The sequence below is a fragment of the Saccopteryx leptura genome, chromosome 10 (assembly GCF_036850995.1).
Source record: "Saccopteryx leptura isolate mSacLep1 chromosome 10, mSacLep1_pri_phased_curated, whole genome shotgun sequence".
NCBI lineage: Eukaryota > Metazoa > Chordata > Mammalia > Chiroptera > Emballonuridae > Saccopteryx > Saccopteryx leptura.
In genome coordinates, this window is record NC_089512.1 from 59542049 (window position 1) to 59558217 (window position 16169).

Sequence of the window (16169 nt, forward strand, 5' to 3'; positions counted from 1 at the left end):
CCCGATCACGCTGCTGCTGTTTCAACCTTATTTCTCTAGAGCTGTTTCCATGACTGACATCACAGTTTAGGATCAATCAGCATAGCTATTGTAACATTATAAAAGGGCATTCTGACTGCCAGAAATAACTGCTATAATTTACTTCCAGTTATAAAATATAATTTATAATGTGCAAACAATGTAACTTTGGCCACCAATAACTTGAAAACACATACAAAAAAAACTCTAGCTATAGACACCTTCAATATCTGTATCTATAGTCTTCAGGCATCCCCAAACTACGGCCCGCGGGCCGCATGTGGCCCCTGAGGCCATTTATCCGGCCTCCCGCCGCACTCCTGGAAGGGGCACCTCTTTCCTTGGTGGCCAGTGAGAGGAGCACTGTATGTGGCGGCCCTCCAACTGTCTGAGGGACAGTGAACTGGCCCCCTGTGTAAAAAGTTTGGGGACCTCTGGTCTATATATATATCTATAGTCCAGCATAGGTATATAAACATAACCATTATATGTTATTATTTTGTAAATTCTAGAAATTAACCTAAAATTTGGTTTGAAACAAGTCATTTTGATTTTAAAATATAAATATACACCTTCTCATTTGCAGATGTACAATCTTGAAAGGGGATTATTTAAAAACCAAATATTTAACATGGTTCTTAAACACTGAGGGCACAAGAAATGACTTGGAGCTAGAAAATTTTTGAGTGGCCACTAAGATCTAAGAATTGGACATTTTGAAAAACACTGCTTTTTAGTGAGAATCATCTTTCCAAATTCAACTTCCCTAACCTTGGCATGACTGTTTCCAGATTTAAAATGTGCCCAGGGTATGTATTCATTATTAGACTTAAAAGCTCAGTGGCTTTACTCTTCTGAATGATACTGTGCATTTAACATTTTCAATCCCGTATTTACATAATCCATTTGTTTCCCCAGAGGTTGAGCCAGGGTCTGGCAGGAAATGTGTGAGTGCTCCTCCCCCTGGTCTCAGGGTGACTGCCCCTGTGCCTGCCCTCCCCTACCTCCAAAACCCCTTTAATCCTCTTATTCATTCTATCTCTCCTCCCTAATTCATACTACCTAGGACCACTGAAATGTCACTCTCCATCCCAGCAGGTACAAAGACACAGAACTGTCCCATGGTCTGAGGACCTGGGTCATTATGAAAGAAAGATGATTATTTTTCAATCCCTAAGAATTATGATGGCCAAATCACAGGGCTGCAAGGTTGCATTTGGCTCTAGGAGATAGTTAGCAGGTTATCCTTGTCTGACCCTTTTCCCAAGGGCTCTGTGAATCAGGAAATGATGGTGAGACACTCAGTCAAATCAGAACAAGAAATCCAGTCTGAAATCCCAGTGGGCTGGGAGTAGCCCCGGTAGATTTTTGTTGTTTTGTTTATTTACTTGTTGGCTTAAAACAGGGAGGTTTCAAGAATGGCTTGGAGTATATACATTGGTTCTTATTTTATTTAAAACTGGATAATCCCACCTCCCCCTTCCTAGATCTAGTCTTTATCATCAAAATGCTCAGAAGGCAGGATTAAGCAGCCCTCACTTAAGAAACCAGGATTTGGAATTTCAATTCTCTGATATCTAAATGCAACCACAAAGGATTCTGAGACTTTTCTGGACCTGCCATCTGGAGCCCAGGCTTTGCCAATGTCTGCCTGTCTTTCAAAGCTGCTCACCACTCACATATCTGACATACCTAGGTACAAAGAACTGACTGAGGGGGAGACTTGGTATTTTCCAGAATTCAGGAAATTGAATTATCCACATAGGAAATATCACAGAGTAAACAATTCAACTGCTTTTTTCAATTAAAATATTCTGAAATAAAGATTAGGCTGTCAGTGCCTTCTTTTATAGAGTGAAGGGGATTTTTCTCAAGGATAAAATCACATGTTTATATGGTTATCATTTTCTCAAGTCCAAAGATGTGTGAGAAAACACAGCTTAAATCCTGCATAATTCATGGGCAACATTAAAATCAAATATATGCAATTTTTGCTTATTTCAATGAATGGCATACAGTGATGGCAAACAGAAATCACCTTCCAGAGAAGCAGCTCTGTAAATTTCCATTTGAAATTAGTTATATGATTCTAGCCCCTCAGCATTAGGCTGCGAAATATTAGCCCCCAGAGGGTAAAGGTTTAAGCATCCTTTGCTGAACTTCCTTTTTCCTCCCAGCGATAACCCCTGTCTTAGATCATGTTTATTTTACTTGTAAATCACATCTCACTTCAGGTGAGTTCAAAGTTTTAAAATGTTAGTTTTGGGATACCATATCCAGCCATTTTCTTCCTTTAGCTAGAGCTTCGCTGCTTCTTAACATATCAATCTCTCTTAAAGAATAACATTGTCTTTATGTATTTAACTTAAGGACAGCCTTAAGTTAAACTACAAATTTTGTGTGTGATACACTTTGTTTTCATGACTCAAATTCTTCTCCTCAGCCGTATAATGCTTTCCTCGCTGCAGTAAAATGGATAATGACAGAACTTGTCTTGTGAGTACAATCGCTTCATTTAAAAAATTTGATTGCTTTTCTTGTGTATTATTAAGTAAATTGGTTGACTCCACCTCATGTTTTCAATAACCATTAGATTCATAATATTCTGAGATAACCTCATTGAAAACCTCGAAATATGGAACATTGAGACCAAAAAAAAATTATCTTTTATTAAGTTATTCATGGTCACTGCTTATGCCCTTATGTCATCATTTAGCAGACTAACAGCTTGTAATACACAAACCAAATTTATTTATTGTGGTTACTGTTGAATTTAACAGAGATGTCTGGCTGTTTTTTAACACAGCCTGGGTGGGCTGTGGTCAGAAGAACAAATTGCCATGGCTGTCCACTGTGCTGCTTGGGGTGTCTTGTCATGGAAAGGCATGGGGACCATGCGGTCATGGGCCAGGGCCTGGGCTTTTCTCAGGTGTGACTTACTTGTTCACCCTGTCCAGTCTCAATCCTGTTTGGAGGGTGCATTGCATCTGTGACTTAGGTCACACTTGAAATGGCACAGAGCTGAAAGGCTTGACTTCCAGATGAGATTTTGGACACATTGCAGAAACACAAAAGGGGGATCTCCGTGAATGAGCACGGGAAGCAGATCTTTAAAGCTGCACCAAACTCTCCCATTCTGATTTTCCTGGTTAAGGTTCCAGTTCTGTGGGTTTAAGGCAGAGTTCTGGCCATTCAAGGAACAGACATTATGGTATCTATTACTTTAACATGAACTCTACTAATTTAACAAAGTTATAAAGTCAAGTAGGGAGTGAGTTCTGCGTGTACATAAGACACAGAAATATAGTAACAGGTAAATAATAGTGGGCATAAGGCCAGTGGCCACCACCATCATGGCCATGCAGGTTCTCATTGAATTCGGACAGACAGTAAAGAAACAGTGGAGCCAAAAAATGGTGGGCCATTCCTTTATTAAAGTCTCGTACCAGCTGACGAGCAAACAGGCAGGGAAAACACTTCCCTTTCATTCAGTAGCTCCCAAAGCCCTGACGCATTCTCTGTTTCCACAACCAGGAGAATCTTCTTCCATTCCTAGAATCAAAGGCCCCACCAGTCTCAGTGGAGCTCACAAAGCCCCTCAGCTCTGATTCCCCATCTGCACACTTTCTCTCTCTCTTTCTGTAAAACTAGCTTCTTCTTCAGCACTCTACATTCTCTATACTCTCTCTGCAAAACTGGCTGGGCCCACAAAAATCCCTCTTCCAGTAAACATTAGCAAATCAATGGCCCCTCCCAAGCAGGAATGAAATCACAATTTGCCATCGACTGCCCTGCTCTGAGGGCAAGCATACACCTGGCTGCCCAGTGCCAATTTTTAGTAATAAAAGTGAGCAAACTAAAAAAATACAAATTTTACAAATTCGCTTGCCCAACAGTTGGGTTTTGATTGAAAGTGTGTTGCTAGAAATAGTAGCCATATGCCTAAAAAAGAAATGGCTGAATTTTGGTCTGTCTCCATAATTTGGAGGAGGATTTATATTACTTTGCATTCTTTATGAGCATTTGAGAAATTTTGATTTTTTGAATTCACACTGTGGTCTAATTTCATAAAGAGATGATTGTCCCATCTGCCCCTACACACACACACACACACATACACACACACACACACACACACACACACACACAGATGGCTGAACAAGTTTGCGTTGCAGTATAAATTTTGAAATCATCCTTTATTACTACAGATCATAGTTCAGTAGAAAATATTCTATTTGTATTTCTGAACCAAGGCTGGGGAAGTCCTTTAGAAGTGGACATTTTACTATGGACTCAGGCTGTAACTAGAAACTATTTCTGCCCATAAAGCAGAATATTTCTTAGCAGAGTCCTGAGCCTAGGTAAACCTTATTTCAGGGTTTGGTTAGCATTGGTGATAAAATAGCCTTTTAAAAATAAGATAAAGTCCAGTGGCAGTTCTGTGGTGACTGAATCAACAGTGTTGATATTTCTAGATCGAGATGTTATCCTTACAAACAAGGTGACAGTGCTGGTTAACACGATGTCACTATTCCATTCAGGATGTAGATGACCAAGTAACTGGGCTTTCTCATCACCTTTTAGGTTCCTGGTGGAATTTAACCTCTGTAGTTGGTGGCACTCAGATATGACAGCAAAAGGTAAGCAGCCGCTGGTTTCTCTTTCCCAGCTCAGAGGGACAGACCCTGTGTTCAAGGGCTGATTTTCATCAGGGATGGGCTCGCATGAAACTACTCCGGGCAAAGTGATGATTTTTCAGCTCTGTCAGCGGAAGGCGCCCTTTGTGCTAAGTGCAGCGCCATCTCCTCTGACAAAAATTCCACAGCCTTCATTCAGCCCATGCTGAACATGCACTTTGACCTGTTTCCTAACTAAGGCTTTGAGGCCCTACTTTGCACAGGTGAAGTCCTCATGAAGTTCGTGGGCAGTGCTAAAATCTAAGGGAGACAGACTCATTGCCTTCTCAGGCTGAATGAAGAGAGAACTTCTGTTTTGTTTTTGAGTTTTGATTTTTTTTTACAATTACCCTCATAAAATATAAGTCTAAGCATATTACTTTTCCTATTCCCACACCCTCAATGATTTGGGCAGTAATTAGTAGACACTCTTAGAGGAATAAATGTGGACTTCAATCAGTGTGGATGTGGGTCCTGGCTCCAACATTGGCCTTTTAGCAATTGAGCTGATCTGGGCAAGGCTCAGTTTCCCCACAGTAAGTCAAATAGGAAAATAATACATAATATATATCCCTTACCGTTTGTGTGTATGTGTGTGTTATCTAGTCAAGAGATAAGTCTGGGTATATGCTGAGCACAGTGACTGGATTACACTAAGCACTCAAAAAACAGTAGTTGTAATTTTTTTTGTGTGTGACAGAGACAGAGAGAGTCAGAGAGAGGGACAAATAGGGACAGACAGACAGGAAGGGAGAGAGATGAGAAGCATCAATTCTTTATTGCAGCACCTTAGTTGTTCACTGATTGCTTTCTCATATGTGCCTTGACCAGGGGGCTACAGCAAACCAAATAACCCCTTGCTCAAGCCAGTGACCTTGGGCTCAAGCTGGTGAGCTTTGCTCAAACCAAATGAGCCCGCACTCAAGCTGGCGACCTCAGGGTCTCAAACCTGGGTCCTCCGCGTCCCAGTCCAACGCTCTAGCCACTGCGCCACCACCTGGTCAGGCAGTAGTTGTAATTAATTCGTGAAAACAGCAATGATAGAATTGAGCACCACAGTGGTGACTAGTGGACTCCCCATGCCTGACAAAAGCCATGCTCTTTAATGAGGACCATTTCCCTGCCTGTTCAATCATGTGCTGTTTCTCAGATATACCCTGCTTTCTCTTTCCTTTGTATATTTATTTATCTTGATTATTTTTTAACCTGGAATACCAGGCATGAGCAGACTGCTACCATTGTTATTATTATTTTAAATTATCTATCATTTAAAAATGGGTCGATTAGTAACATATTGGCATTTTCTCAGGTGCTGGATCTATTTCAGCCTGGCATTTCTGCTTCCTCCCCTTGAGCCCCCAGGCAGTGAGGAGTCCTTCACGTCTCCCAGGAAGAATTAGCGGCATTCCTTCCTCGCTCTGCCCAGTCAGTCACACACTTCCCAGTTCTGCACACCAGCATGCCTCAGTTTGTTTGTTTCACACTAGACTAGAATGCTTTAATGGCAGGAGCTGTGTCTTAACCATTGTTATCCCTTAACACCTAACTGCTGCTTAATGTATAGTTTGTGCTCAATCTTTACCCTAACACATTTTGGGGGGCCAGGTATGACCATTTTCATTGCTGTCACCATAGCTTTGTAACCTACACATAGGCCCATTTTGCCTAAATTCAGTAACTCACTAATTTCTTGTTAGAATGTGAGATGTAGCAACATCTGCAGAGTTCTACACATGTGTACACCCGCATGGAGCAGCTTCTGAGAACAGAGGACATGGTCCTAGAGTGTTCGGGTTTGGCTCTGTCCTGGGAAGCTGAGAGCCCAGGGACCAGCCCAGAGGCTCGGCTTTCATCCACGCATGTGCTGTCCTGGTAACCCTCAGGTGTGGGCCTGACCTTGCCCCTTCCTGCTGGGTTGGTACCATCATCCTGGAGTAACAGTGGGTGTCCATGATCCCACTCCTAGGAACCTAGCCCAAAGAAATAAACTGAGACAGGAACAAGAATTCTATGATAGGATGATCATCCCCAGGGAATCCATGGTGGCAATACTGGTAACTCTTTAAATGATGAACAGTAGGGATATTTTAAAATAAATTACAGCTCATCCACAGAAAGGCATAGACAACTTTTAGAAAGATTCCATTTCTGATAACTTTTTATCAGCTTAAAAATGCTCATGCCATTAAATAATATAACAAGAAAAACAGTATTACAAAACCGTATATACGCTCCCAGAATGCATTCAGTGGCGGGAGGGGAAGTAGCGTTAAATAGGACCAGTCATCAGTATGCCAATGGCGAGTCAGTGAGCAGAGACCAATATGAATTGGGAAGAGAAGACTACCATGTATCCCAAATAAAAGTTTGCCTGGGGTATGAACCTGCTTTTATGTAAAATGGCATATGATTTAGAAAAGAGAGAGGAGAAGGGACCTACTACATGGGTGGTTATCTTCTATTTTTTAATTTTCTTATTTGTCTAGCTTTTCCACAATTTTACTATTGGTGAAAAAAAAAAATAACAGTTAAGTGAGATTTAAAAAGACAAAGCAAAGAGATCAGCAGAGGCTAAGGGAAATGGATTGCAAGTTGGATACTGGCTGCTGTGCCTGGAGCACTGGTTCCAGGGACAAACCCCACTCGTCCCTCCTCAGACTGAGTTCTGAGGGCGGTTCCACCTGGGGAGGAAGGGCTGCTGTTGGAGTCAGGAGCCTTCCTCTGCCACTCGTCCCTCCTCAGACTGAGTTCTGAGGGCGGTTCCACCTGGGGAGGAAGGGCTGCTGTTGGAGTCAGGAGCCTTCCTCTGCCACTCGTCCCTCCTCAGATTGACTTCTGAGGGCGGTTCCACCTGGGGAGGAAGGGCTGCTGTTGGAGTCAGGAGCCTTCCTCTGCCACTCGTCCCTCCTCAGACTGAGTTCTGAGGGCGGTTCCACCTGGGGAGGAAGGGCTGCTGTTGGAGTCAGGAGCCTTCCTCTGCCACTCGTCCCTCCTCAGACTGAGTTCTGAGGGCTCTTCCACCTGGGGAGGAAGGGCTGCTGTTGGAGTCAGGAGCCTTCCTCTGCCACTTGCTAGCTGTGAGGTTCAGGGTAAATCATTTGGTCTCTTAGGCTTTGACTTCCTCATTGGTCCACAGACAACAGTGGACCTACTGTGGTTCTGGGAGACAGATTAAATGGTGTGTGCAGGATGGCAGAAGGGCAGTGGGCAGTGCTCTTGTTCTGGGTGGTGGTGAGGTTTTGGGTCAAGAGGGCTGGCTGCTAGGAGTATGCCCAGTGCTGGGGAAGTGGCTGGTTGTCTTCCATGGCTTATTTTTGGCATTCTGCCACAAACCGTGTACCTGCCCATCCCTGGCCAATGGGCTGCAATGGCGAGGGAGAGGATGCAATCCTTCTTCATGCCAACCTCCGTCCCCCCTTTCCAACTCTCCCTGGGCCTGCTTGTCTTCCCCATTCCTGCTACCACAGGCACCTGCCCATGCCATGCCTCTGGTCCTTCAAATCTGATAATGAGTTCTTAAGTCTCTGTTCTGTACCAGTCCCTGTGATCTTTGCCTAAACCAGTAGTTTCCATCTTGGGAGGGGGGCAGGAATTTGCCTCCCACCGGTTATTGCAATTTCTGGAGACATTTTTAGTTGTCACAACTTGGGGTGGGGGTGTTGCTGACATCTAGTGAGTAGAGGTCAGAGATGCCATTAAACATTCTATAATAATTATCTGACTCAAAATGTCAATAGAATAGTTCCCCCTATCAGTAGGGGTATATTCCAGACCCCCAATGGATGCCTGAACTCATGGATAGTTCCAGATCCTACCTAAACTATTTTTTTCCTATCCAACATACCTATGATATAATTTAACTTATAAACTAGGCACCTTAAGAGACTAATAACAATAACTAACAATCAGACAGAACAATTATAACAATATGCTGTAGTAAAAGTTATGTGAATGTGGCCTCTCTCTCTGATAGTCGAGATGGCTATGAAGTGGCTACCGGGCGATACATGCACAGCATGGACACACCTGGCAAAGGGACGGTTCGCGTCTCGGGCAGGAAGAAGCAGGATGATAGGAGATTTCATCACACTGCTCAGAACGCTGTGCAGCTTAACCCTTATGCATTTTTTATTTCTGGAATTTTTCATTTAATATTTTCGAACTGCAGTTGACTATGGGTAATGAAACCACAGAGAGCCAAACTGCGGGTACAGCAGCACTATTGCGTTGCCGCTGTTGAAAAACAGTGTCGACCGAGGGGTGTCGGGCAGGGGCGACAGGCTTTGTAGTCGCGATGGTCACAGAAACTGGTGTGGCTCCCCCTCTGACAGTGCACGTCCTCTCTCTCCTGCTTCCCTGTCCATCAGGGTCAGCAGCGGGCACACTTTCAGCTCAGAGGAATGAAGTGATACTTCATTCTGTTTCTGTTTCAGAAAGCTTTAGAAAAAAGATCCTCAATAGATAATTCCAAGTTATTTCACTCCATTGCTACACCAGCAGACCTTTGCCCACAGACTCTAGATAAAGACCTTGTAAAATAATTACATCATTGATATGTGGTATGCCCATATATCAATATAATGCTTTTCCATTTCCAGAGTGCTGGCACTATCTTCAGATCCCTTCAACACACTTGGATGGAGGGGACTGCTAGAATCTGTCACTGAGTTTTTCTGAGGCACCTCAGTCAGACAGCTAATAGATAATGGGCTCAGACCTCAACCAAGACCTGCTGCCTGAGGTCGACCGCGGTGAGGGTGGCCACTGGGCACCTCGGCCGCCGCACATGTGCCGTCACAGGCAGGCCGAAAGCCATCTGCTGGGCATGGCAATGACTTTTCCATTTTCTAAATGAAGCAACTGAATCAGATGAGGAAAAATGAACTCATCTGTGGGGCTGCAATCATATAGATATCTCTGTTAGATGGAAATGGCAATCCTGTGTAAGGACAGAAAAGTTTCAGGTACCCTAACTACACTGACTTGTGAGGTCTCTTCCTTCTAAGTGTACCTTTTCCTCACTAGCTAAAAATGGAATCTGTAATGACACTGTTTATTTGCTTCGCTTCCTTAACGAGGGGGCTGTGGAAGCCCGTCTCTGCTTCAGGATCACAAAGGTGTCATTTTGGCGAAGCTGCACAAAAAGAATGGGGCTTGCCAGCAGGTGCCGGGTATGACTGGAGGGTGCATGCACAGAGACAAAAGAAGAGAGCTTTTCAAATGACAATTCTATTCATTCCCAATTGTCTGCACATAATTACTGTGAACCCAAGTCAGTTCTTCTCATCAGGGACATTTGTTGCTAAGGGAAAATTCAAGATCCTCAATTCTGTGGGTGCTTCATTGTGAGTGAGGGACAAGTCACAGTGGCCTCAGCTGTAGACATCCAGCATAGCTGCGGCATGGTGGCGAGCGCGACTCCAGGCCGTGGGCGCCATGCTCACAGCACTCTGACTTTGGGCGGCCGTCCTCATTTCCCTGTGTGCTTGGCTGCTCGGCTTTGAAGGTGGTCGTGGTTCTGTGTTTAAATACTGATCACAATAAGTAGTCTCTCTCTGTGGCACTCAAGGCAGGCTATGTCTGCTTTCTGAGCCCCAGGTTTCTCCTCTGGAAAAGAAAGAACTGGCCCAGCTGAGCACCACGGTCCTGTGTACCTGCACCTTTGTAAGATAAGGAGCTTTAAATGCCTAAAATACTCATTAGGTTGCTGGGGGGCCTGAGTTACTGATTTGCGATTTCATAGGTAAATAGTAAAGACTGGCAATGTATGTGTATGTGGTGTTTTCTGTAGTATTCCAGACAAAGAAAGGTCTTCATAATGAGCCAGTTATTTAAGTTAAATGTGGCCATGGTTTTTTTATGAAAATCCATGTGTTTCCCAAAAGCACATCAACAAGCAATCTCCAGCCAATCTATAATCATGCTGCAAATGGACTCGACGCTTTATCACTACATCCCTTTGAGTGCCCGACAGTAAGTGCCCCAACAAGCATGTCATCTCCAGAAAGGATCAGAGCCAAATGAGTCTCGCCATTGAACTTGCTGGACTCACTCCCTTATAACTGGGCCCAGATATTTAGAATTAGAGATGATGCAATGACTGGGCTTTTTAAAATCACAAGTGCTCCCTATCACAGCCTGCCCCAAAGACCTTCTTTCCTTTCGTTCATTGGCCAAACCTCACAGAGCAGTTAAATGTATGGGGGCTGGAACCAGATAGCCCAAGTTCAAAGTCGGTCTCTGCCACATACTTCACTGGATGAATTTGGGCAATTTTCTCAGTCCTGTTCTCCATTCACTAATCGGCAAAACAAAAATAACAATTGTTTCTACCTCATAGTTTGTTTATTTTTTATTTTGTCTTGTTTTACTGTTAAGTAGATTAATCCAGGCATCATCTGGCTCAGAGTAATTTCTGAATAAATTTAACTGTTATCATCAAGAGGTGATTAGATGCTATCTGCATGCTTGTGCTCCACCCACCGACACTCTGTGCTATTGTTGACATAATCTTTATTTCATTTTATCTGGCTTATGTTTTTTGACATTTAAATAATGCAATTATTGAAATTGAAAGTATCACTTGCCATACAGAGAAGGAAATGGTAAAAATGAGCAGCATGAAAAAAAAAGTGTCACTAAATTGTAGCCAGATACTCTGAGCTTTATGTCTGGTCTCCCAAGGGAAAGAGAGAGAAGAGCACATGGAAGAAAGACAGAGTGCTCCTGACAAATCAGAGGCTGTGGAAAAGCACTAGAGCAGGACTTGCATTCCCACTGTGGGCCTCTGTGTGGTCACTGTGGGGCGTGGGCCACGTAAATTCACTCTGCCTTTCCACCTGAAGGCAGGCAGTCTGCCCTTAGGGATGGAAATCCTCACATTTCTTTTGCCAGTTTTATTAGGGAGAGTGATTAATTATTTGGCAAGCATGTAGTGACGCTGTCCATGAGCCAGCACTGCAGGTCACAGGGGGACAGGCAGTGTGCAGGTCCTGGCCCTTTGGGCGCACCTTAACTACCAGCACTGTACCTTCTTCCATGGAGCAGAGTCAGGGAGGCAGCCGTCTGCTTGCCTTTTCTAGCCAAAAAAATACCCAAAGAAAACACAATGGTGTGAGTAAGCCGACAGCCTGAGGATTCGATGAAATAATATGTAGAAGTCATGGTGGCAGTGAGCACAGGCATGGAAACAGCATTCCCAGGGTACCAGCTACTCTCCATGATTCATTTGGTCCTCACACAACTGTGTGGGGCTGGTGCTGTCATACCCATGTTGCGGATGAACACACAGAGATGTAGAGAGATTAAACACTCATCCAAGTTCACACGGCAGTGGCAGAATAAACAACCTCCAGAGTTTGTGTTCTTAGCTACCAAACAGTTAACCCAACTCGTGGCATGTGGCTGTAACACTATAACAGCTAGCATTTCATGGAGGTTGTGTGTGTGTCCATGCATGTATGTGACAGTGTGCACATATGTCACTCTGTTGGGAACTATAATGCTTTAGTTCCTGTATCCCCATAACAACCCTGTGAGTTAGCGTGGGCATCTCCCATTATGTCAGTGACCAGTTCCTACAAATCACATGTTCCACGTTTTAAAAAAGCTGGTTAAGGCCCTGGCCGGTTGGCTCAGTGGTAGAGCGTCGGCCTGGCGTGCAGAAGTCCTGGGTTCGATTCCCGGCCAGGGCACACAGGAGAAGCGCCCATCTGCTTCTCCACCCCTCCCCCTCTCCTTCCTCTCTGTCTCTCTCTTCCCCTCCCGCAGCTGAGGCTCCATTGGAGCAAAGATGGCCCGGGTGCTGGGGATGGCTCCTTGGCCTCTGCCCCAGGCTCTAGAGTGGCTCTGGTCACAACAGAGCGATGCCCTGGAGGGGCAGAGCATCACCCCCTGGTGGGCAGAGCGTCGCCCCTGGTGGGCGTGCCGGGTGGATCCTGGTTGGGCGCATGCGGGAGTCTGTCTGACTGTCTCTCCCCGTTTCCAGCTTCAGAAGAATACAAAAAAATAAAAAAAATAAAAAAAAATAAAAAAGCTGGTTAAGAGACTAACTACTTTCTTTTATTTTAAATAGGAAAAAAATTAAAGTGCACTACAATCACAAACACCGAATTAATTTCTCCAAAATAATTAAAGCTCAGGGAAAAGCCTATTATAGAAAACAATCACATCAAGATATAAATGCTCGGAGCCATGGCTTCCTGATCACCCAACGATTATCTCATCATTACCAAATAGTTTTGTATTTAGTAACCCTGTGATGGTCATTTAGTGCCAGAAGCCTCCCAGATGGACATTCCACAGAACATCAGCCATGATTCTAACACCCAACCAATTATATTTTGATTGTAACATGAGACTTTGGTCCACACACCATATTCTTAAAATCCTATTGAGTTTTGCAACTGTAAATGTAAGGTACATATATGCATATAACAATATAGAAGGTATATTTATAAATATATGTTTATGTTTTATCTAAACATCAGCCAAAAAATATTGTAGACTTTGGGTGCTAGAAATCTGTACTCATCCTACTGGGAACATGTTAAGGATATGTCTAGTGAAGATACCTTGTACAAATGGTATCTCCATTTTAGAGATGAGAATACTGAGGATTACCTAGAAGCAATGGAGTGGAGAATTTTTACCCAACCCTTTCTGACTTCAGAGCCTTTGACTGTGGGGTAGCATCTGTCATCCTCACTTATATAAATATATATTTTCAATTCCGGTTGACGTATGCTCTTAGATTAGTTTCAGTTGTACAACCCTGTGATCAAACATTTATGTAATTTATGATGTGATCACCCTGATAAATCTAGTACCCATATGACACTATGTATAGTTATTACAATATTATTGACTGTATTCCCTATGCTGTACTTTATAGCCTCTGTAACTACCAATTGTACTTCTAAATCCTTTCACCTTTTCCACCCATCTCCCCAACCCTCCTCTCCTCTCTGGCAACCATGAAAATGTTCTCTGTATCTACAAGTCTGTTTCTGTTCTTGTTCATTTACTTTGTTCATTTCCACATATAAGTGAAATCATCTGGCCTTTGTCTGCCTGACTTATTTCACTTAGCATAATACCCTCTAGGTCCATCCATGTTGTTGCAGATGGCAGGATTTCATTCTTTTTTATGGCTGAATCATATTCCATTGTGTATATACACCACTTCTTTAGCCATTCATTTATTGATGGAACACTTAAGTTGCTTCCATATCTTGGTTATTGTAAATTCTGTCATCCTGATTTTAATGTCACAATGGCTGCATTAGAATGCTAGCATTGTTTTTGTTATTTACTATTACTAATACCATTATTATTACCTGACACTTACTTAGCACTCATTGTGTTCCAGGTACTGTACTAAGTATTCCACATATATTATTTATTTACTTCTCACATGAACCTCTGAAAGAAGACCTATATTATCCTCCATTTATAACTGTAAAAAAATGGAGACTTAGTGAGGTTTTGGAACTTGCCCACTGAACATAAATTGCTCAGATAATTTAATCAACCACAAGCCTTCACCAAGTGCCTACTATGTACTCATTTATGTGCAGTATTATTTAGTGCTGTGTTACTGGACAAAGAACTTCATAATAGTAGAAATAGACTCATGGCTTTGGTTCAAAGGCATTACTTACTTTACTAGTCCATATTTCAATTTTGTTTCTGTAATAAAGCCATGCAATTGTATCATGACCTTTGTCTCACCCTGAATAATAAGGTGTAACTTATATTTTATACATTTATTTAGATATACATATGTGTTTGCTGCAAAGTTCAAGTAAGTCTGAGGTCAGAGACCCAGTGACTGATGTTGTCCCAGAAAGTAGAATTCTAATGATGCATAAATGATAGCTGATCAAGCCAACACAACTGCTTGAGGAATTATAGCTTATAGAGTTGCTTGGCAGATGAAATCACTTGACTAATTAGAAAATAATGCATTATGCTGTGCCTAGAAAAATCACAGAGCAGCAGAAGCATAACTGTGTTCTGAGTTCTGCTGAGCTGCCAGTCAGAATAAAGCCTGTGTCTTGCATTCGTTATCTTTTTTTTTTCCCTATCCCTACAGCCCAGAAATTGAAACAGACCCTGGAGCCTTGTGATACTGAATATCCAGCATTTGTCTCTGAGCGCACCATCAAGGAAACCTCAGGGAACATTGCTTGTGAAGACTGCTCCAAGTAAGCCCCCCCCCCCCATCTTTCTGCTCAGTAAGAACTTTCCCAGATGGGCCAATGTGAGGGCATGCACAGCATTACAGGGAGAGATGGAAATATGGCTGCCCTCTTGTGTGAGGAATATTTCCAGCAGTTTGGAAGAAACATCACTGGGCTTTGTTAGATCACTCAGAGTTTGGGAAGCATTCAGAATGCATTTGAGTCCTAGAATATGGGAGATTTTTAGTTCTGCTTATCGATGGTTGGAAAAAATCCTACTTGGTGTTTCCCCGATCGGCAGTTGGCAGTTTCAGCTAGCTGTTCGAGGTATCTTTCCCGAAAGTACCATATTTTCAGGATTCACTGCAAACTAACGTATTGAAAATTATACTTGGTAGTTTAATATGCATTTCCCTGATTAGTAATGTGGGTGGGCTTTTTTTTTAACAGTTTTATTGGTCATTTGGGGTTCCTGACCTCTTCACTTTCGTGTTTCTGTTGGCAGTTCTTTGTTGGGTGGTGGATCTATTCATGCTGATGTGGGTGTTCTTTCTGTTTTAGAAAGGATTTCTTTGCAGTTCTGTAATTTGTATATGTGTCTTCCTACTCCTTGGTCTGTCCCTTCGCATTTACAGATGTCCTTAGATGCACAGAAATTTTCTTTTGCTTTTATCTTAATGTAGTCTAATTTAGTCTTTCTTCTATAAATTTTGTTATTTTGTTCCTTAAGAAATTAGTCTCTGCCCTGGGTGAGGGGAGATATATTCGGTGGGACACTTGGATCTATGTAAACACAAATTAAAACCATAGATAGATAGATAGATAGATAGATAGATAGATAGATAGATAGATAGAAATTAGTCTCTGCCCTAATGTCATAGTGGTAGTCTCATGTATTTTTATTCTGAATGCTTTAAAGGGTTGCCTTTCACATTTAAGACATTAATACCCCTGGAGAGAGAGAGAGAGAGAGAGAGTGTGTGTGTGTGAGAGAGAGAGGGAAGGGTATGAGATAGAGTCTGGTTTGGTCCTTCTCTATATAGTTGCCTTTATAACCAGCACTTTTATTGAATAGTCTTTATTTTCCAATTGATTTATTATGACACCTGTGTCATGGGCTGAGTTTCCATCTCTATGGAGATCTGTTTCCAAGTTTTATGGTTTGTCAATATCCATGACAACACCCTGTCTCCTTAATTATTATGGCTTTATACTATGACTTGTTGCTTAGGAGAACAAATATCCTTTCATTCTTCTTCTAAGTCATCTTGGCTATTCTTGCCTCTTTACC

The 16169-nt window shown here is 42.7% G+C and overlaps 1 protein-coding gene across 2 annotated transcripts in view; it reads left to right on the plus strand.

The window, feature by feature from the left end:
• The window catches only part of CACNA2D3 (calcium voltage-gated channel auxiliary subunit alpha2delta 3), a 1028076-nt gene that overhangs the window by 950240 nt on the left and 61667 nt on the right, over positions 1 to 16169 (plus strand). For both annotated transcript variants that reach the window (XM_066350330.1, XM_066350329.1), the window contains 3 exons: positions 2462 to 2514; positions 4603 to 4658; positions 14791 to 14902. In XM_066350330.1, coding sequence (XP_066206427.1) covers positions 2462 to 2514; positions 4603 to 4658; positions 14791 to 14902 — 221 coding nt within the window. The remainder of the gene's footprint in view (positions 1 to 2461; positions 2515 to 4602; positions 4659 to 14790; positions 14903 to 16169) is intronic.